General features: G+C 34.7%; 2 protein-coding genes across 2 annotated transcripts in view; one reads left to right on the plus strand and one right to left on the minus strand.

Moving 5' to 3' along the window:
• LOC125671434 (U4/U6.U5 tri-snRNP-associated protein 2-like) overlaps positions 1-8,162 on the minus strand; it is a 23,821-nt gene extending 15,659 nt beyond the window's left edge. Inside the window, exons 1-7 of the mRNA XM_048907177.2 lie at positions 8,006-8,162; positions 6,835-7,253; positions 5,621-5,684; positions 5,327-5,421; positions 4,914-5,050; positions 4,383-4,479; positions 1,028-1,083 (exon numbers count right to left, since the gene is read on the minus strand). Of these exons, the coding sequence (XP_048763134.2) occupies positions 1,028-1,083; positions 4,383-4,479; positions 4,914-5,050; positions 5,327-5,421; positions 5,621-5,684; positions 6,835-7,243 (858 nt within the window). The 5' untranslated portion in view covers positions 7,244-7,253; positions 8,006-8,162. The remainder of the gene's footprint in view (positions 1-1,027; positions 1,084-4,382; positions 4,480-4,913; positions 5,051-5,326; positions 5,422-5,620; positions 5,685-6,834; positions 7,254-8,005) is intronic.
• Positions 7,461-20,202, plus strand: LOC125671442 (UPF0561 protein C2orf68 homolog). The gene is made up of 4 exons (XM_048907192.2): positions 7,461-7,568; positions 10,417-10,529; positions 11,015-11,076; positions 18,064-20,202. The coding sequence occupies exons 1-4, from the start codon at positions 7,492-7,494 to the stop codon at positions 18,199-18,201; spliced, it is 390 nt and encodes a 129-aa protein (XP_048763149.1). The 5' UTR covers positions 7,461-7,491; the 3' UTR covers positions 18,202-20,202.
• Positions 20,203-22,571: the final 2,369 nt, after the last annotated feature.

A 22,571-nucleotide genomic window follows, 5' to 3' on the forward strand; every position in this document is an offset into this window, starting at 1 on the left:
AGTAGTGTGTAAAAGTATTACAAGCTACATGTAATTCATAGAGCTAGTCCCCGCCCCCTTAACCCTCACTCACATGCCAAACTGTGCGTAGTACTGTGTAAAAGTATTACAAGCTAATTCATAGACCTAGTCCCCGCCCCCTTAACCCTCACTCACATGCCAAACTGTGCGTAGTACTGTGTAAAAGTATTGCAAGATAATTCATAGACCTAGTCCCCGCCCCCTTAACCCTCACTCACATGCCACACTGTGTGTAGTACTGTGTAAAAGTATTACAAGCTAATTCATAGAGCTAGTCCCCACCCCCTTAATCCTCACTCACATGCCACACTGTGTGTAATACTGTGTAAAAGTATTACAAGCTAATTCATAGAGCTAGTCCCCGCCCCCTTAACCCTCACTCACATGCCACACTATGTGTAGTACCATGTAAAAGTATTACAAGCTAATTTATAGAGCTAGTCCCCACCCCCTTAACCCTCACTCACATGCCAAACTGTGTGTAGTACTGTGTAAAAGTATTACAAGCTAATTCATAGACCTAGTCCCCGCCTCCTTAACCCTCACTCACATGCCACACTGTGTGTAGTACTGTGTAAAAGTATTGCAAGCTAATTCATAGACCTAGTCCCCGCCCCCTTAACCCTCACTCACATGCCACACTGTGCGTAGTACTGTGTAAAAGTATTACAAGCTAATTCATAGACCTAGTCCCCGCCTCCTTAACCCTCATTCACATGCCACACTGTGCGTAGTACTGTGTAAAAGTATTGCAAGCTAATTCATAGACCTAGTCCCCGCCCCCTTAACCCTTACTCACATGCCACACTGTGTGTAGTACTGTGTAACAGTATTGCAAGCTAATTCATAGAGCTAGTCCCCGCCCCCTTAACCCTCACTCACATGCCAAACTGTGTGTAGTACTGTGTAAAAGTATTACAAGCTAATTCATAGATCTAGTCCCCGCCCCCTTAACCCTCACTCACATGCCACACTGTGTGTAGTACTGTGTAAAAGTATTACAAACCTGTAAGATCACGTTACAGTAGTCATTCTCTTTAATGTTGTTCAATCCAACAATACCTGTAACATATAAATTAACAGTTACTACTGTCTTTTGACAATACCTACAACATGAATTAAGTGCCATTTGCAAAGATATACTTATCATATAGCGCAACATGCAAAAGTTACTGTAAATTATCAAATTCAATCTGAAGCATGTATTAAATTCATAATCTAATAATGATTTAATAATTTGAAATACTTTTAAATCTGGGATCTTTTGGACCATTAGACTCTTTCTCTCTATGTTATTAAGTAGTGATTTCATGTACGTTGTATTTCCATTACAGTGATAAGAAAATGATAATAGTTAATTACCTGGTAGGTTAGGTAATTACTAGACTTGCTCAAGTCTCTATGTTTAATAATCAGTGCTCTCTTTCATACTTTTTAATAATGCCAAACATAGAGACTTGTAAACCCTGCAAAATCACCGACCAGAATACGGTCGGTAAAGGGATCATATTACAATACTGCAGTGTGGTGCTGCAGAACCGCTGATAAGTTGACAGGTGATGTATAGGTATGGGGATTTCCAAAATGTTACAAAGTTGAACAATTAAAGCTTCTCTGCATTAAGACGAACACGGAAATATCTAATCTTCTAAAGTCATATCATATGGATTAAAACAGTTGTCTATAAGTGATTTAAAATTCAACCAGAATCTAATCTCTAGGTGTTCCCTGTCCATAGGATTCCAATAGACTTCCTATTGTTTGCTTATAGTTTGTTTTAAGTTTCAAAACACTTTCATTCACCTTATTGACTTCTCTTGCACACTTACGACAAACTTTATCAGTATGGGTGTCTGGATTTATGTCAATGTGCAAGTATCATTCAATTAACACGCAATATTCTGTCTTGGATGATCCTTGGAATAACTTTGCAAAATTCGCCATTTTTGTACATTCTTTTCTGCTTTTCCTAATTATGCAGTTAGTTTTATACTGCATCAGTAAACTTAAAGAAGTCCTTCAAATAATAAAAACAATAATCACTATAATAATTTTGGCTCCACCATGAAACCAAAGCCTTACCTCCTAGAATTATGAAATTCACAATTTTGGTAGAGGCCTTCCTGCTCTATATCACTAAGCATTTAGTTTTCCATAAACAATATTCGGTTGTATAGAAGATTTTGAGACATTATTTTTACCTTTGACAGTTTTTGCCCCACCCTAAGGCCCCAGAAGTCCTTACATCTGCCTTGTTCCGAAGATGCTTCATTTCAAATTTTAAAGGAATTGGAACAATAGTTATCAAGAACTTAAAACAGTTCTATTTTTCACACATTTAATAAATGTCCATTTTGGCCACACCCTGATACCAAAACCCCTACCCCCTGAGATCATCAAATTTACAATTTTGGTAAAGGACTACCTGTTCTTTTTAAATATCCATTTAGTTTCAATTTAGTATCAATAGCACTAAAGAAGATGCTATTTAAGTGTTTTACACATAAACACTGTATACATGTGCCAAGTTTGGCCCTGCCCTGGGGTAATGAAATGTACAATTTTGGTAGAGTCATTCCTGTTCTACATCACCATGCATTTAGTTTTTCTTACACGTGTGGTTCTAGAGAAGAAGGTTTTGAAAATTGACCAATTTTGGGCAGTTTTTGCTCTGCCCTAAGGCCCCAGGGGTGTAGGAGTCCTGAAAATTACAATGCATGTCCCTTTTGTCCCAAGGATGCTTCATACCAAATTTGAAAAGAATTGGAATGGTAGTTATCAAGAATTATTAACGCACAATGGATGCAGACCAATTGCAATAGGTCACCTGAATTTACTAAGGTGACCTCATAAAACTGAAAAACTTCCTCAGTGTAGAAACTGCCATGTGAATTCATCACAGGTTAAGAATGAAAACACTAGGAATGCAACAGCTAAACTAAAACATTTTGATTTGGGGAAAGGTCATAAAACACCCTACAGAGGGATACATGATAAGCAGGCTGATAAGCCCTGTGCAGGGTTTACAAGTCTCTATGTTTGGTGACATTAAGTATGATAGAGAGCAGATATTTAGACTTCTGAAATACAGTAAAATTTGGAAAAAAATTATAAAGTAACAAGAGATGTTTGTAAAACACATATGCCCCTCCTGGTGCAAAATTGAAAAGGGTTATACACACACATCATTTAATTGAGAGTAGTATCATCAATTCAAAATATTTAGCAGACAATATCTTCCTATGTCAAGAGTGGATTGACCATGTGACCTAAAAATCAATAGGCGTCATCAACTCCTGAAGATGTACTAGTGGACCAAGTTTGATGTCTATCAAGCAAAGGGTTCTCAAGATATTGAACAGACAGTATATTCGTATGTCCAGTTTGACCCTTGACCTTTGACCATGTGACCTCAAATTCAATAGGGGTCATCTTCTTCTGAAGATGTACCAGTGTACTAAGTTTGATGTCTGTCAAGCAAAGGGTTATCAAGATATTGAGCGGACAGTATATACCAATGTCCAGTTTGACCCTTGACCATGTGACCTAAAAATCAATAGGGGTCATCTTCTTCTAAAGATATACAAGTGTACCAAGTTTGATGTCTGTCAAGCAAAGGGTTCTCGAGACATTGAATGGTCAATATATTCCTATGTCCAGTTTGACCCCTGACCTTTGACCAAGTGACCTTAAAATCAATAGAGGTCATCTACTCCTTAAGATGTACCAGTGTACCAAGTTTGATGTCTGTCAAGCAAAGGGTTCTCAAGATATTGAGCGGACAGTATATTCCTATGTCCAGAGTAGGTTGACCCTTGACCTTTTGACATGAAAAACAATAGGGGTCCTCTTCTTTTCATAACCAACCCACATATGAAATATCATTACAATCAAGTGAATGGTTCTCAAGATATTGAGCGGACAACATGTGGTCTACCGACCGACCGACAGGTGCAAACCAATATGCCCCTCTTCTTTGAAGGGGGGCATAATAAAAACAATATACAGACTTGAGCAAGTCTAGGTAATTACCTGATAGGTGAGTTAATTACCTGGTATGGTAGGGATGTTAATTACCTGGTATGTGAATTCATTACCTGGTATGTGAGTTAATTACCTGGTAGGTGAGTTTAATTGCTCATTAGGTGAGTTGATTACCTGGTAGGTTAGTTAATCACCTTGTACGGTAGGTTAGTTAATTACCTTGTATGGTAGGTGAGTTGATTACCTGGTAGGTTAGTTATTACCTTGTATGGTAGGTTAGTTAATTACCTTGTACTGTAGGTGAGTTAATTACCTGGTAGGTAATAGTTAATTACCTTGTACAGTAGGTGAGTTAATTACCTGGTGAGTTTAATTACCTGGTAGGTACGTCATTCCATCATAAGCTCTTGATAGTTTGCTGCTACAATCTAGAGATGCAATGTGTTCATCACGAAACGTGGGATTTAACACATACTGTAATTCATAAACAAATCAAACAATATACTGTAATGTATAAATAAACAATACTGTAATGTATAAACAAACAATACTGTAATGTATAAATAAACAATACTGTAATGTATAAACAAACAATACTGTAATGTATAAATAAACAATACTGTAATGTATAAACAAACAATACTGTAATGTATAAATAAACAATACTGTAATGTATAAATAAACAATACTGTAATGTATAAATAAACAATACTGTAATGTATAAATAAACAATACTGTAATATATAAACAAACAATATGTACTATATTAAAGTACATGTATAAACAAATCAGACAATACATACTTATAAAGTATAAACAAAAGAATATGTACTGTAATGTAAAAAAAAACCAACAACCAATACATAGAGGTACACATATAGATATCTGCATATCGACAAATCACTTACGATAATGTCATCTAGAGACGAGTCAATGATTTGATAGTTGTCTGGCAGGCAATAAAATTTCTGGGTCAATAAATTCAAAAATACATGATGACTTTCCAGGACACTGTGGGTGTACGCATGAGAGAGTTTACCTCGACCTGGAATGTTCAAGGGTTTGGATCAAAGCTTACAATTCAACAACAGAGTCTCTGAAGGTGAAAGAATTATTCTCGTACTGTACACATATTAATTTTTTAAAAGTCCAGAAGTGCAAAACATGTATATGTTTTTCTTTTGTGTGTGTGTGTGTGTGTGAATTATATATTATATTCATACAAATTTTCTTTATTTTACTGGTAAATTTAAACAGCTGTGGATACTTCATGATATATACTACAAGTAAAATTTACAAAATGTAACAGTAATATCCATACCTTGAAAGTACTTCCCACACACCAAACATGCATACACATTGATATGTGACAATGACACAGAGCAGAGCTTCTCAAAATCAAAGTCCAGAACAGATCTGTATGCAAACAAATCGAGGTTTTAAAAATACACATAACAGCATTGAATCCAAAGTAAAACTGCATGGCATGGCACCATACCTTTATTCCTAAGCACTATGGCACAGTGTCTTTTTTTCTCATCACTGTGCCTTTTAAAAGCATACAAGTTGATACTGTGTGACACTAAGGGTAATGACAGTACTTAAAATTTCATACCTGTTGATTGTATCGAGGTAAGGACAGGATCGACTTCTGTCAACTTTAGGATCCTGGACGGCCTCTACAAATGTACTAAAAATGTCTTACTCGTGTTAAATCCTGTTCACATTTGCACATGTAGTGTAATATCTAGATATATTAACTATTATGCTAACCTTAAACTATCAGTCTAAATTGTGTTTTGCTAAACGTCGTTCACATTAAAGCTACTGTCACAAATCTCTTGTCATTCATCATAAGTCTGTTGTTAGATAAAATCATAATTTTTTGGGGGTTATATATTCGAGTGATTTAAAACGGCACATATAAAAGACTAAATTTTGCTATGAACAGGTCAGTAACACTTTCCTTATAGCAAGATATTCAATCAACCAGTATTGACCACTATTGACCGGTTTTAACCAGTATTGACCACCGGCCCGGTCAATACTCATATTGACCACTTTTTTGCCAACCCTGCTAAAACGCAATTATCCCTCTCTAGCGAGAATAAATATATCCCGTACAACCGAGAAAAACACCCGTGGAGTACATCTGTTCGTGTTTCACGTGAAAAGAAGAAAAAAGTGCTAAGATGTCTGATACTTCTGCAAATATATTAATCAAAACAAAAACACTCACGATGTGTATTGGATTTCAGACTTCTTCCCTCTTACGCAGCAACTTCGATATACAATGTCTTGCTTTGTTGTCAATTTCATAGAAACAATTCACATCATGTTGAGTGTGTGTCGCACTTATTCAGCGTTGCATGGGATTTGCCATTATTTTCAATAAAGATGCCAAAACACCTGTTTATGGTAATGTTTACTCTCTCGCTAAAGAGGGATAATCGCGTTTTAGTGAGAATATCTCGCTACAGGGGAAGTGTTCCCAACCGGCAACCTGATGAAGGGTTTATCACATTTAAGGGGTACATCATACATGTACATGCTACTATATCAAAATTGATTTTGCTATATTGCAAACATATTGGAGAATTTGTAATGGTATAAATTGCTGGTAGGATATTCAAAATCTTAATAATAAAATATTTATATAAGCTAGGCTTAAGACAGTCAGTACTACTTTATCCTATGCAACCTGGTCTAATAGTCTTAAACTTGGGGGGGGGGGGGGGGGGGGGGGGGGGGGGGGGGGGGGGGGTAGGGGGGTAAATTTTATTTATCCTGAATCTTGTAGCGTTAAAATCTGACTAGTAAGATGTTCACCATAATCGTCGTCGTCGTCCTCGACATCTAGTTTAATAGGAGCTGTCGGGAGGGGTGATGATTTCTCTCCCTTGGTCCGGCTCTTTCTAGGTCTCCCTCCCTCTGATTTTGGGGTCGTCTCAGAAAGGGAATCTTTTTCAACCTTTACTTTTATCGGCGAGATTTTACTATTTGATTCATCTTCAGTGCTCTTCGACTCTGGTGTTGCATTGTCAGATTTCTTTTTAAGAATACTCCGGGGTTGTGGAGCGCTTGTATCCTTGTCATCTCCACTTGACGCTCTTGATTTTTTGAGAATCGATCTTATTGGATTTTCATCTTTTTCTTCTTCCTTCTTTTTTCGCTTTAGTATGCCTTTTATCGGATTATCTGTCGTATCGTGGTCGTTGGAGGCTTCTTTTTCCGCCATGTTTTTATTCCTAGCGTGAACTACGTCATCATAATTTGTGCACAAATTAAAACAGATCGTACGTAGAATAGCTAGATGCTGTTTTCTAACAATAATGTCAATATGTGACGCTCAAAGAGCAAAAACAAAAAGAAAAGCTTTGGGAAAATGATTTGTAAAATCCGTCTTAAAATATTACACCATTCATTTATAAAACATTGAATTAGTTTGGTTATACGAAATAATTAAAGTATGACTTCTTTTTTAAAATGGCTGCCGGATTGCGATCCAAACTTGATATGAGACATGGTTTTATGAAAAGTATTATACAAAATCAAGTAGATAGGTGATAATATTTTGTTTGATGATTAACTAACTTAAACATTTTTTCCATTTGTATTTGATAATTTTATCTGGGGACTAGTAGTTCAATGTTTTATCAGGTTCGCTTATGCACTGAGTCTTGACAGAGGTTTAGAATTTTATCTGTAAAGGTCTGATTTGTAAACAACAACCACTGAGTCTTGCAAACAAAGCGACAGGAATGGAACGCGATTTCGGCGATTTATGTTTTGGTGTTTTATTTAGTCACAAACACATCAACTCGCGACAAAAGTCGCCGCATGATTAACACTTACTGTTAATAACAGTCAATTAATCCGAGATTCCTCTGACTCTTACCCCCGCTTTTATATTGTGACATGTGCGGGGGAGAGTCACAGCGGACTCCATATTGAAAAGTGGAAATTCAGCGACAACAGCTGGTGTCGCTGCTTTACCTACCTCTTAAAACTTTTTTTTGCTGATCTATCTTCCAAGACGGGAGGATTCAGTTATCGGAAGATTATTTACAAATAGATCATGATTCATACGATGCTATCGCTGTTTAAACGGCCCTAACACCGACAAATGAAGCATCACTTGAATTAGGTCACCGCCTTGCCATTCGATTTGTTTGCGCATGACATCAGCACATAAACACACAAAATTCCATTGTTTAAACGGCAACAGCATCATATGAATCATGATCTATTTGTAGAATAATCGTCAGATAACTGAATCCTAGTGTCACCATCTGGTCATTGGTGTCTGATATTAAAAGTTCATACTTGACCAGGGCCAACACAAACTACATTTACTATTTTAATAGCTATATAAATACTGTATGTAGATATATAACTTTACAAAGCTATTTGAAATAGCTTGATTTAATTATTTCAAATCTTTTATCAAATCAGTTTCTGAAAATGGAATTTCACCAAATGAAAATATTTAATCCATATACAACACATTGTAAACAAAAAATACTTTTTTAACTACAAATTTTTATTCAAAAGTTAAGGATTATTAAGTTGTTAAGCAACAGTTATCCAATCCTCAGAATAGAATAAAAGTTAATGAGGATAAAAAAAATAATGGATTGGCAATCAGATTCCTCATTGTAAAGTCTTCATACTTATCTATGCTTCAACGCACACAAGGTAGTGGACAGTTAACAACACAATAGAAATTTTCTTTTCTTGAAAATTCTTAGATATTGTTATGAACTCTTAATTAGCACAGTGTTATGGGTAGTTCAAAGTATAAATATGTTCAAAAATTATTATGCGTCTTTTTATCTACGCCATAACACTTAAAAAATCAATCGAAACTAGCTTTGTCAAGCTATTTCAAATTTAATAGGATTAAATCCTCGATATCTAATGGCACCACATTTTGTGATAGGAGAGTTTGACCGTTTTGATATAATTGGTCACCCGCACCTAAATTTTGATTATTTCCCAGGTTCTTTTCGATTTGAATTCTGTTTGGGTCTTATTTTTTAGTATGTTAATATTTGACACCTTAAGTAAGCCATAATGACAACACAGTTGAACAGACAACGTTTATTTAACAACACACAAAGAAGAAAAAAATAAATAAATAAAAGATTCAACAATGATACAAAGTGGTAAGGAAAAATCCTGTCTCTGACCATAAAGTCTATATATATATATATATATATATATATATATATATATATATATATATTAATGATAATAATAAACCATATATATATATATATATATTAATGATAATAATAAACCAACCCCCAACCCAGGGTAGTGACATGTTATCCTACCTAACTTAGACGTGGAGAAAGGCCCAAGAAAATGAAAACCTATTTGGATTATGTATATATTTATCCAACTCCTAAGTTTTAGGTTTAAGGGTCTAAAATGATTTAACAGGCAACATCAGAGAAAGACAAGGACTGGGGCAACCTGCTAAATACCTAATAAGCCTGAATCTAAAGTGAGATACTTGCAGAAAGTTAATACTTTCTAAGTCCCCCAACTGACGAACGAAAATCAGGGTATTTATACTAAATTGGGACAATAGAAAATCATAACTTTAGATATAATGAATAAATTCCTGGGGGTATGCATCTTCGCTAGCCAAGGGTGACGATACACAGTTTTAGAGGAACACCGTGTATCATCACCCTTGGCTAGCGAAGATGGGGGATATGAACTTTACTCATATTTTAGTATCACCCATAGAGGTTAATTATGTACTTCCAGATAATTATCCAAGGAGAATTAAGGTTATGAAAGTTAAATATTGTTTTGATGATTGCACATGTGGGTATATGCAGGAACTGTCAAATCAGACTTACGTGTAAATAAACAACTAAATGAAGGTAGTACAATGTGAAAGATAGGTAAATGTACAAAATAAAACATAAATAATATACATGTAAATTCTTTCATGCTCCACAAATATGTTACAGCTTAATAAATCTATATAGCTAAATATGGAGATTGTGCTTGACCTGTTGACATAAACCTGATAAATGCTTATGACTAGATGATTTGTAATGAATGATCACAGATTATGAACCTGATAAAGGCTTATGACTAGATGATTTATAATGATTGATCACAGAATATGAAGTCCATTCTGTTTTTTGTGTTTGAAAGATGTACATGTCACCCCCAACATGCAACACTTCCTATATGCATATAAGGTTTTGTGTTAAGGCTAATTATCCCCTTGTTATAGAAATGTGCCCCCCTCCCCACTCTAAAAAAGAAACCTGACATGATGCCATTTTTTTTTTTACAATCATGTTGCAGACTACAATTTTTTGCAGACAATTTATATGTATTATCGTTTTCTTTGTTTCAATTATTTGTGTGGTTTTTTTCCAGAGACACATATGATAAGGAAATCAAAGCAAAACTCACTGATAAACCCAAGCCTAAACAGAATAAACAGAAGAAACCAGACATCCATGTTTATGTTCCACCAACAAAGTTAAAAGGTAAAGCATGGCCATCGAAATTTTATCTTCTGCAAGACCTAGGTCAGGGTTTATTGAAGTCTCAAAGGTTGCTTCCAGAAAATGAAATTTATAACAAATATCAATAATAACCTCTTGAATTTTTTGAGATGGAAATAAAAAATGACATGAGTCAGTCTTGGCTTGAACAACCGTAAATTACTGAGGTAGCAAGTCCTGTTGGTATTCCCGTACACGTACTTAATAAGCAGGAGCTGACTTTGACCGTGTTTGTTGTGAATGTTAACATCTTTGCTAGCCAAGGGTTTTTGGTCTGCTCTGTTGTGAGCAAAGTGAACCAAAATACCCTTGGCTAATGAAGATGATGTTTAACAAGCTTGAGTGTTTAACACAACCTTAACATATTTCTGCTACAAGGATCCAGCGATGTGACTCTTATTACTTGACCAGCAAGAAATTTTCTGCTGAGCTTTGCTTTGACTATCAATGAAGTCAATGTTTTTCAGAAATGTTTGTTCTGGAGTTTGAAGACAAGGATGGCTCTGTCTACTCAACATCAGTGTACAAGGTAAATCTAACAAAATATCATAAAGGATGAAGTGAAATAACTATAGGCTAACGCCCCCAATATATTTATGAAGATAAATTTTCTTGTTTCGTGTTGAAATTTACATGATTCAAACCATTTACATTAGTATTTTTTTTATTTAGATGATACATAGCACATAAATTCGTCACAAACTGTATATAACTCTTGAGTTTAAACTTGGGGTTTCCTCATAGCTGAAATTCTCATTGGCATTTGGCCCCATCGATCTGGAAATATATGGGCATAAGTAGGTACAGTTAAATCATTTAAGCTATGTTTGTATATTATAACTTTTTTATTTCTTTGGCGATAAATTGTATTCCATATCAACGATATTTTAAAAAAAAATTTAGTATGTTTTTTTACTAGAACCTCTCTATTTAATTATGGGAACCTGTTTGAACTCCATGACCTACCTGGAATATTTCACTCTATGCAAAAGATGATATCACATGATTTGGATATTAGGAACATAAACACGTCGTCAAAGTCATATAATTTAAACAGAGCATCTTCAATACGTACATGCATATATATGTGTATATATATATATATTATATAATTGAGCCATAACGAGGATTCCCAAAATTGTGACTATTGTTTGACCTTCAATACTTCCTAATACTATGTTAGAACATTATAATAAATCATTACAATTATGAATTTATGTAGCTCTCTCTCTCTCTCTTTTATATTCTAGTCTCGACATTGCAGCTTTTATTCTCTTTTTTTAAAAAAAAAAGGGGGGGGTGATAATAAGAAGAAAAAAATGTATTGACCTTGAAGACTAGTATATCATTGATATATCATCTTGAGACCTCTAAACTATGATAAAACATTATTCTAAATTAACATAAATTCAGATTCGCATTACTCTTTATGTTGTGATATCAGAATTTCTAGATTGCAGCTGTAATTTGTTTGACCTTGAAAAATATATTAGCTTGAAAAATAATACATTATCTTTTTCCTTAGACTTCTCTCCCACTCACCTCTTGGATTGTTGACTTTAATGCGAGATCTGTGTCTATTAATTGACTTTGTTGTTTAATCGTGTTCTTCTGGCAATCATATTATTTTTTGTTGTCAGCACTGTTTACCATATCCGAATCAACAATGGTACGGACTACCAAATATTGTTTTGAACTTAATCACTCCATATCATTATCTTCCCACCATTTTATTTCACAATCACATTGTTTTGGAAGTTTTCCCTCTAAATTTGTCTGATTTCTGTAATTTTGAAGAATAATTCTATTTTCATCCCGACTCGACCATGTACAAACTCTCTACACCATCATCAGTAAAGGTGGCAGGGGACAGTTTCTTTGGTTCTGAAACATGTGGATAGGGGGTACACATCAAAGTCAGATAGAAAAATCATATTTCCCTTTTATGTCAATACTTGTATTTCATATTAGTGTAATTAATAAATGATGACCCTAAATTACATGTAATCTATAAATACTGGTGCTGGTGCACAAAACATGCTCTGAGCAGGTTCCTTTGATTTAGGCTAATCCTCACCACCCCCACACCATCACAGTACCAAACATGGGGATTTAGATACTGTGCACAATCAAGAACCCTATTTGCCCTTCTCAAAAATCTACCTTTCATATGGGGCCATCCACCTTCCCTCACAGCTACAGACCTTTTGCTGGACCCTGCATGTTTTCACCGGAATTTCTTCAGCAACTGACCACGTGTCTTAGTTTCGTATTTGCACACATCTATATGCTAGGAATCATGGTGACACCTACATGTTGTATATCAACATTTTTTAGCTCTTCTGAGCCAAAGGCTCAAAGAGCTAATGCTATGGCCATTTGTGCGGTGTGCGTAAACTTTTTAGAAAAAGGGCTATAACTCAAGAACCTCTTGGCCAATTTTTTTCAAATTTGTTACAGGGTATCATTGGCCCAAGGGCTTTCATACATACTAAATAGAGGGATGTGACCCTTTAACAAGGGGAGATAATCAGGAAAATACAAACAAAAGTAGTGGTTGCTAAAAAATCTTCTTCTCAAGAACCACAGGGCAGATTATCACCAAACTTACACATAAAGATGAGGATATGTTGTAGATTGAAAATTGTTCAAGGCATTACCCTGGGGCAAAGGGCGTGGTCTCAAGGTCACTTCAAAGCTGACCTAAATTTATAAAAAAAATTAAATTCCTTAAATCTTAGATATTTTAGTCATTATAAGGACTAGGATCATCAAATTTTGACAATTGATGCATCTTAGGACCTTGTGTCAAGTTGTCTCAAAAGTAGGTCACGGTGACCTACTTTTTGAATTTTGCAGGTATTTATTTTAAAATTAATTTTGATGCATATCTTGGACACTTCGAAGCCTATGATCATCAAAACTTGTCAGTTGGTGGATCATGAGACCTTGAAATGCGTCAACTGAAAAATAGGTCACCGTGATCTACTTTCTGAATTTTATGGCTTATCATTTATAGATATATTTTAAGTTGTTATTTCAAATACCGAGAGGTTTAGAATCATCAAATCTTGTACGTTGATGCATCTTGAGGCCTTGAAACATATTTATAAAAAAGTAGGTCACAGTGACCTACTTTTTGAATTTTGTAGATATTCAAATTTCACATTTTCAATTTTAGATGCATATTTTGGGCACTGTAAAACCTAGGATCATCAAACTTTGTCAGTTGATGCGTCTTCAGTCTTCGGTTTGTGTCGACCAAAAAGTAGGTCACCATGACCTACTTTTGGTATTTGACAGCTAAATTACTATATTTCAGACACTATTTGACCTACAATCATCAAACTTTGTCAGTTGATGCATCTTGAGTCTTCGGAGTGTATCGACCAAAAAGTAGGTCACTGTGACCTACTTTTGGCATTTGACAGTTATATTTATATATTTCAGTTACTAATTGACCTACAATCATCAAACTTTGACAGTTGATGCATCTTGAGTCTACGGAGTGTGTCGACCAAAAAGTAGGTCACCTTGACCTACTTTTGGAATTTGATGGCTATATTTATATATTTCAGATACTATTTGACCTACAGTCATCAAGCTTTGTCAGTTGATGGGTCTTGCATGTTCGAAGGGTTTCGACCAAAAAGTAGGTCAACTTGACCTACTTTTGGAATTGGACACCTATATTTATATATTTCAGATACTATTTGACCTACAGTCATCAAACTTTGTCAGTTGATGGGTCTTGCGTGTTCGTAGTTCGCTGACCAAAAAGTAGGTCACCATGACCTACGATTGGAATTTGACAGCTATATTTCAATATTCAGATACTAATTGGCTTAAAATCATCAAACTTTGTCAGTTGATATTTCTTGGGTTCTCAAAATGTGTAAACCAAAAAGTAGGTCACATTGACCTACTTTTTTGAATTCTTAGGATTTAACTAAAGATTTAGAATACTAAGAGGCTAAGAATAGAAAAGGTGGGGTTGTACAATTTATCAGAAGAGCGATTCTAGGCCCTTGGGCCTTTTGTTATTAAGCACTCAGCTACATTTGACATGCATCCTAAAATTATTGTATATATTATGACACATGTAATATCACTTCAAATATGGGGTATTTCCATTTTTTGAAAAAGTTGACTGGGCCTATAGTGCGCCCTGCTACCAAACACGCTTACAACGAAACTATTTTTCTCATTCAGTACAACAATGTATCATTCTTGTTACCAATGTAGATTATTGATACTTCTCGTTTTTTCATGGTGTGTGATATTTGTTTATGTAATATATGTCTCTTGATAAAGACACGGGTTGCGTCAAAAATTTGAGTTTTAAATAACCAACAGTGTCGTGGCTTTTTCAGTGCTTTTATAAATTTCTTTACTGGCCTTGTATCTTCTTAGATCCGACACTTTAAGAAAGTAGGGTGTTGTTGGATTTTCGTGCTTTTATATATATATATATATATATATATATATATATATATATATATATACATGTAATATATGTCATATATATATATGCCTTGAATATATGCCTTGCTATATATATATATATATATATATATATATATAATTTATTTACCAATACACTCTGATAAATTGTATAATAGTTATATATACATGCAAGTGTACTGTAGTTATCATTATCAGAAATAAGTTGACGTTTCTAAATCTAATTTTCTAAACAAATAATTGAATATTTCCGTTGTTTTACATTATATGCAAAGTATGGTTTGACTTTCTTTATTAAAATTTTACACCTTACATGTAGATCTTTTGATTCATTATTCTACTTGTAATATAATTATAAAAACTTACTGTCCATGTATTTTCACAGCATCGCACATGCTTTTTAAAAATAAATATAGATAATTAATATCTTTTCATAAATAATTTCCAATATATCTATAATATTTTTCTTCAAGGCAAATTTGATCAAGAAATAAAGAACCTAAACCTGCCCGAAGTGTTGGTACCAAGCCTGAGAAAAAGTGAGGGGAATTTCTTATATATTTTTGTGAACGCTTATGAAATATATTTAGTACATCGTAGCATAATTAGGGTTTGATTGAAATGAATGTTGATGGTTAACAGTTCTACATATAATTTCCGTGCTTTGTTGAAAATAGCTATAATTTCCGTACTTTGTTGAAAATAGCTGTTTGAATAACGATAAGATTTGTACTGATTTTTAGTTTCATTTTTTTTAGCGGATATCTACTGTATAACCAAAAGTGTTTTTGATAATTTAGAATGAAACATGTTTAGATAATAGCAGTATCATGACAAATAAATTACATGCATTTTAAAAAAAAACCATCAATCACATATGCGGCATACATGTATGTATTATGACAGTGAAAACCATACATAGCTTCCATTTGATATAAAAAAAAATATATCATGATTCTAACACAATTTACAATGACCAAATAAATAGTCACATGATTTGTAAACAGGGAAAGCATGAGGTTTATTCATATCCTTAAATTGAATGCTGCCCTGCATTTATCATTATTCATGAGGGAGTGAAAGATTACAAACTATGATGAAATGGGTTTAAAAATCAGTAAATTTTGTAACATTCCTCATGACAAAAAAACAAAGGGAACTATTAAAACTATCCAGAAGCCATTGTCTGTGACAACTATTCTGTATTCCATGTATAAAATTTTAACTTTTGTACAGTAAAATTGCTTTTGTTGACCTCGCATGGAAAAAGGGGCCAAATCCAATTCAACCATAATCATTTTACTGGTGGTTTGATAAGGTTTCGAACAGTAGAATTGCTTTTGTTGACCATGGTAAAAGGGGCCGGATCCAATAGCTATTTCACCTCATCCTTTTCTTTAAATTTAACCATAATCTTTTTATGCCCCCTTTGAAAAAGAGGGGGCATATTGTTTTGCACCTGTCTGTCGGTCGGTCGGTCTGTAGACCATGTGTTGTCCGCTCAATATCTTGAGAACCATTCACTTGATGATAATGATATTTCATATGTGGGTTAGTTATGAGGAGAAGAGGATCCTTATTGTTTTTCAGATCCAAAGGTCAAGGGTCAATCTACTCTGAACATAGGAATATAATGTCCGCTCAATATCTTGAGAACCCTTTGCTTGAAAGACATCGAACTTGGCACACTGGTACATCCTAAGGAGTAGATGACCCCTATTGATTTTGAGGTCATATGGTCAAAGGTCAAACTGGGCATAGGAATATACTGACCATTCAATGGCTAGAGAACCCTTTGCTTGACAGACATCAAACTTGGTACGCCAGTACATCTTCAGAAGAAGATGACCCCCATTGATTTTGAGGTCACATGGTCAAAGGTCAAGGGTCAAACTGGACATAGGAATATACTGTCCGTCAAATATCTCGAGAACCCTTTGCTTGACAGACATCAAACTTGATACACTGGTACATCTTCAAGAGAAGATGACCCCTATTGATTTTGAGGTCACATGGTCAAAGGTCAAGGGTCAAACTTGACATGGGAATATACTGTCTGCTCAGTATCTTGAGAACCCTTTTCTTGACAGACATCAAACTTGGTACACTGATACGACTTCAGGAGAAGACGACCACTATTGATTTTGAGGTCACATGGTGAAAGGTTAAGGGTCACACTAAACAGGAATATACTGTCCGTTCAATATTTTGATAACCCTTCGCTTGACAGACATCAAACTTGGTACACTGGTACATCTTCTGGAGAAAATTACCCCTATTTATTTTGAGGTCACATGTTTAAAGGTCAAGGGCCAAACTGGACATAGGAATATACTGTCCGTTCAATATCTTGAGAACCCTTTGCTTGACAGACATCAAACGTGGTACACTGGTACGTCTTCAGGAGAAGACGACCCCTATTGATTTTCAGATCACATGGTCAAAGGTCAAGGGTCAAACTGGACATTGGAATATACTGTCTGCTCCATATCTTGAGAACCCTTTGCTTGACAGACATTAAACTTGGTACACTGGTACATCTTCAGGAGAAGATGACACTTATTGATTTTGAGGTTGCGTGGTCAAAGGTCAAGGGTTAAACTGTACATAGGAATATACTGTCCGCTCAATATCTTGAGAACCCTTTGCTTGACAGACATCAAACTTGGTACACTGGTACATGACTACTAATTATTTTAAGGTCACATGGTCAAAAGTGAAGGGTAAAATTGGACATAGGAATATACTGTCCGTTCAATATCTTGAGAACCCTTTGCTTGACAGACATCAAACTTGGTACACTGGTACATCTTCAGGAGTTGATGACCCCTATTGATTTTTAGGTCACATGGTCAATCCACTCTTGACATAGGAAGATATTGTCTGCTCAATATTTTGAATTGATGATACTACTCTCAATTAAATGATGTGTGTGTGTATAACCCTTTTCAATTTTGCACCATGGGGGGCATATGTGTTTTACAAACATCTCTTGTTACTGTTAGTATTATAAGGATAGATTTTTTAAATTTTCATTTTCATATCTTAACAGAATGATAGTGCAAGTGCAATTGCTCAGAAAATTGGAGAAGAGAGAAATTTACCTGCAGACTACATAGCAGTATTACAGGAACGTTTACACTACGAAATATCCACTCGGGAAGGCCTCACGGCTGACCCAAACAGCTGACTGTCCGCCCTGTAACCAATCCAAGGTGATTTATAATGGAACAAGATGCAGTTTCTGCCAGTTGCAGCCTTGTGTGGTGCAGAACATTCCATTGTGTTGATATGCGGATGTGTGGTGGTGTTGTTTCTCCCAAGTGATGAAGAACTGTGTCTGAATTTGAAATTTCAGATTGTATGGAGTTTTGAAAGACAAACTTGAGTGTTTAGCTTTAGATTGCCTTCTTGTACTGAACAGTAACTAACATTCTCAATGCTTTTTATTTGAATTTCATTGGTCTGATTAAGATCAAATCTCTCACTTGGCATCATTGCAAATGAAGATTAAGATTGGCCTTGTCCTTCTGTCTGGTTAAGAAGTTTTTGTAGAAGTTATATTTGATTACTTGCGGAAGCTGAATTAACAAACACTATTGATGAGTACATGCATTGTTTAGTTGATAATGAGGTCAAAAGGTTAATCAAACAGAAGTATTGTTACAGGAAAACAGTTGCTTGGCTTTGAGTGATATCCGGGCCAGGGTTGGCAAAAGAGTGGTCAATATGAGTATTGACCGGGCCGGTGGTCAATACTGTTTAAAACCGGTCAATACTTGTCGATTGAAGATTATTTGGTCATTATAGTCTGTCTGTGTTATTTATTTTAAATGTTTAAGTGACCATTATGGTAAATACTGTAATTCATAATATGCACTATCAGTTTATAATATACTTATAAGTTATAATATTAAATAAATAATGTACAAATGACTCTGTTGAATTGGGGAAGATGTGAAAGTTTCTGTTCAAATTCCTTAGTTTAACAAGAACTACCTATAAGTATTGTTTCATCAATCTTCATTTACTGTTGAATAAACATTTGAGGGGGTGGGTTGGTGATGTTTTCATAACAATAACAGGCACACTGGTCATCTCTGGTCCCAGCCTATGCTTATTAACTCCTGTCAACTCTGCTTCCTGTGCTCAGGTAATGTCCAGCTACCTTTTATTCTTAATATGTCCAGATACATTTATTAAGAGGTCTGTCTCCAATCGTCAAGCTATGCACAGGGGCTAAGCCCGTTTTAGGCCCGAACTCTGTGATATACCATAAATATATTTATGGTATATAATATCACAGAGTTCGGGCCCAAAACGGGCTTAGCCCCTGTGAAGCTATGCTATAGAACTGTGACCCTCTGGTAGGTACTGAAGATATTTCGGTCAGTTTCAGCAAACCAAATATGTTAAACTTTTGAAATTAAATTTGATTATCTAATGAAAAATATTAATCAACAATTGATCCATATAATGAAAAGACTTGATTTATCTTTATCTTTGCAAGAAATGTACAAAAATAGGAAAATGGACAATATAAATCACAATTGACCACTTGGGGAGTATTGACCAGGACAGTTAACCGCCCAAGCCTGGATATCCCTTCACAACTGAAGTCACCATACTTAGCCCAAACTCATCACAGAATGAGGAAAATTACCATTGATTCAGAGGTTAAAAAAAAAAAATGTCAAGTAAAATGGGCTTTTGACATGGAAAAACAGTTTCTGGACCATAAACGATTTCCCTTTTCACCTGAAGCGAACATACATATGATATCCCTCTGACTTGTCATGGAAAAAGGATGATTGTTATCAATTTTACAGTTTTCAAATCTATCTAGATTTAGGACTGCCCTATAGGGGGTATTAAAGGACAGTACTAGTTCTGATTGCCTGTACATGGTTCCCCACGTAGCGTCAATGACAATCAAAACAAAGGGAACAAAGTGAGAGATTTCATTTTTCAGACAGGTACATCATCTGTAAAGTGTGCTTGTGATCTTCTAGGGTGAAGTGTTCTTTGTAACATTGATATTGTTTTATTTTTGTTTTTGATTTCAAGCAATCCACTCAGTCTATGTACTTTCATAGTTTAAGGTTTTTGAAATATGTTTATGATTAGCCGATTTGTTGAAATTTATTCTAACACACAGAAGTGGAAATAAAACTGCATTTGTTGAATTAGAGTAACAGGTGTCTCTTGAATTTCAAATACCCTTGATCACGACCTTGAATATGAAATACCCTAGATCATGACCTTGAATCTCAAATACCCTAGATCATGACCTTGAATATCAAATACCCTAGATCATGACCTTGAATATCAAATACCCTAGATCATGACCTTGAATCTCAAATACCCTTGATCATGACCTTGGATATCTAATACCCTAGATCATGACCTTGGATATCAAATACCCTAGGTCATGACCTTGAATAGCAAATGTTCTAGGTCATGACCTTGAATAGCAAATACCCTGGATTATAACCTTGAATATCAAATACCCTAAGTCATGACCTTGAAGAGCAAATACCCTAGATCATGACCTAGAATATCAAATGCCCAGATCATAACCTTGAAGAACAAGTGCCACTGATCATGGCCTTAAATAAAAAATGTCTCCAATCATGACCTTGAATAACAATGCCATCAATCATAAGCTTGAAAAATGAATGTCTCTGATCATGACCTTGAATAACATGCCTCCTATCATGATCTTGAATAAAAAATGCCCACAACTATGGCTTAAATCTTCTCTGCTCTTGAACATATTGCAGACAAACTGGATGTATATTTATCATGAACATTAAGGCCTTTACCAGTATTGTGGGGCTCATAATGTGTTGGACTTGGGTTAAATGGATCTCGTAGAGAAAAAAGATTGTATCTGTCAATATCTCTTTATTAGCCCAGAATACGCAGCAGAAATACTGAATGCATTGTTATAATGAACATAGAGGCCTTCCAAAATTGTGAGATAGGGCTTGAATTTCTAAAAAAAAAAAAAAAAAAAAAAAAAATCTCAAACTTAAGTTTGAGTTTTCTTCTATGAGCAGTCAAAATTTGAGTAAAGTCTCAGTCTTAAGTCCAAGTTTAGACTTAAGTTTAAGAAACCCAGACCAAAAGGTTCAGACCCCAAGGCAGGGCTATATAGTCCATATACTGAAAATGTATATTTTGAGAAGTTATATCACCTGAGAAATATGCATCTTTTAAGGATGAAAAACACATCTTAGAAATCTGATATGGATGGAAAGAGAATATGTACAATAGTATTTTGAAATTGAAAACTTTTAAATTTACCTTATTTAGTTTAATGAAATAGAGTTTTAGAAGAAAGTAATCTGGAAAAAAATTAAGACCTCTGCTAGACTTGTATGGAGTGCCAAATTAACATAAACTTAAATAATTGAAGATATCTTCAATTATTTGAAGATATCATCAATTCTATTATTGCTCTCTTTAATTGAATTAATGCGCGCATTAAATCAATTATTGTTCTCATCAAATGAATTAATGCACGCATCAATTGAATTAATGAGAGCAATAATTGATTTAATGCGTGCATTAATTCAATTATTGCTCTCTTCAATTCAATTGATGCGCGCATTAATTCAATTAATGAGAGCAATAATAGATGAGAGCATCAATTTAGTAGAAATATTGCTCGCAATAATTAATTTAGAGCTCGGTATAAATAATTTGATGATCTCTTTAATTCAATTGAAGATATCTTTAATTCATTTACAGTGCTTTTGTATAAGGAATTAATGCGCGCATCAATTCTTCTAAAGAGAGCAACAATTCAATTAAAGATATCTTTAATTCAATTGTGGATATGTTGAATTGAAGATATCTTTAATTATATAGTTGCTCTCTCTAAAAGAATTATTGTTCTTTTCAAATGAATTAAAGATATCATTAATTCAGTTGAAGAGAGCAATAATTGAATTAATGCGCGCATTATATCAATTATTGCTCTCTTCAATTGAATTGATGCGCGCTACAATTCAATGTTGATATCATTAATTCATTTCAAGAGATCATTAATTCAATTAAAGCGCGCATCAATTCAGCTGACGAATTAATGCTATCATCAATTCAATTAATGCGCACAATAATTCAGAATTGAAGATATAATTAATTATTTGAAGAGATCTTTAATTAAATTGTTGCGCGCATCAAATGGATTGATGATATCTTTAAATAATTGAAGATATCTTCAATTATTTGAGTTTATGTTAATTTGGCGCTCCATAGACTTGAACCTACGATCAGCAGTCGACATATTAAACTACTGTACTACTTAGCTATCCACTTGGCAATTCGATTGGGAAAAAAGGAATATACCTATATTGCTGATATGTATATGTTCTGTCATGTTTCCAAAGAAAGTCAGCCATTATGATGATGTGTTATCTCCACTCTAGAACATCCATCAGACAATCTTGGTACATGAAGAAAGGCATTGCAAGATGTCGGTCTGTCTGCACATCTATGCTTCTATCCTACTCTTGTGTGTAGGCTAAAACTTGAAACACTACAAGGTCAAAC

Source organism: Ostrea edulis, chromosome 4 (assembly GCF_947568905.1).
Source record: "Ostrea edulis chromosome 4, xbOstEdul1.1, whole genome shotgun sequence".
In the NCBI taxonomy this organism is placed as follows: Eukaryota; Metazoa; Mollusca; class Bivalvia; order Ostreida; family Ostreidae; genus Ostrea; species Ostrea edulis.

Excerpts from the sequence above, each read along its gene's own strand:
- LOC125671442 (XM_048907192.2), top strand. The coding sequence starts at position 7,492 with ATGGCTGCCGGATTGCGATCCAAACTTGATATGAGACATGGTTTTATG. Across the intron at positions 7,569-10,416 it reads ATACAAAATCAAGTAGATAG|AGACACATATGATAAGGAAA; the intron begins GTGATAATATTT and ends GTTTTTTTCCAG. Across the intron at positions 11,077-18,063 it reads ACTCAACATCAGTGTACAAG|AATGATAGTGCAAGTGCAAT; the intron begins GTAAATCTAACA and ends ATATCTTAACAG.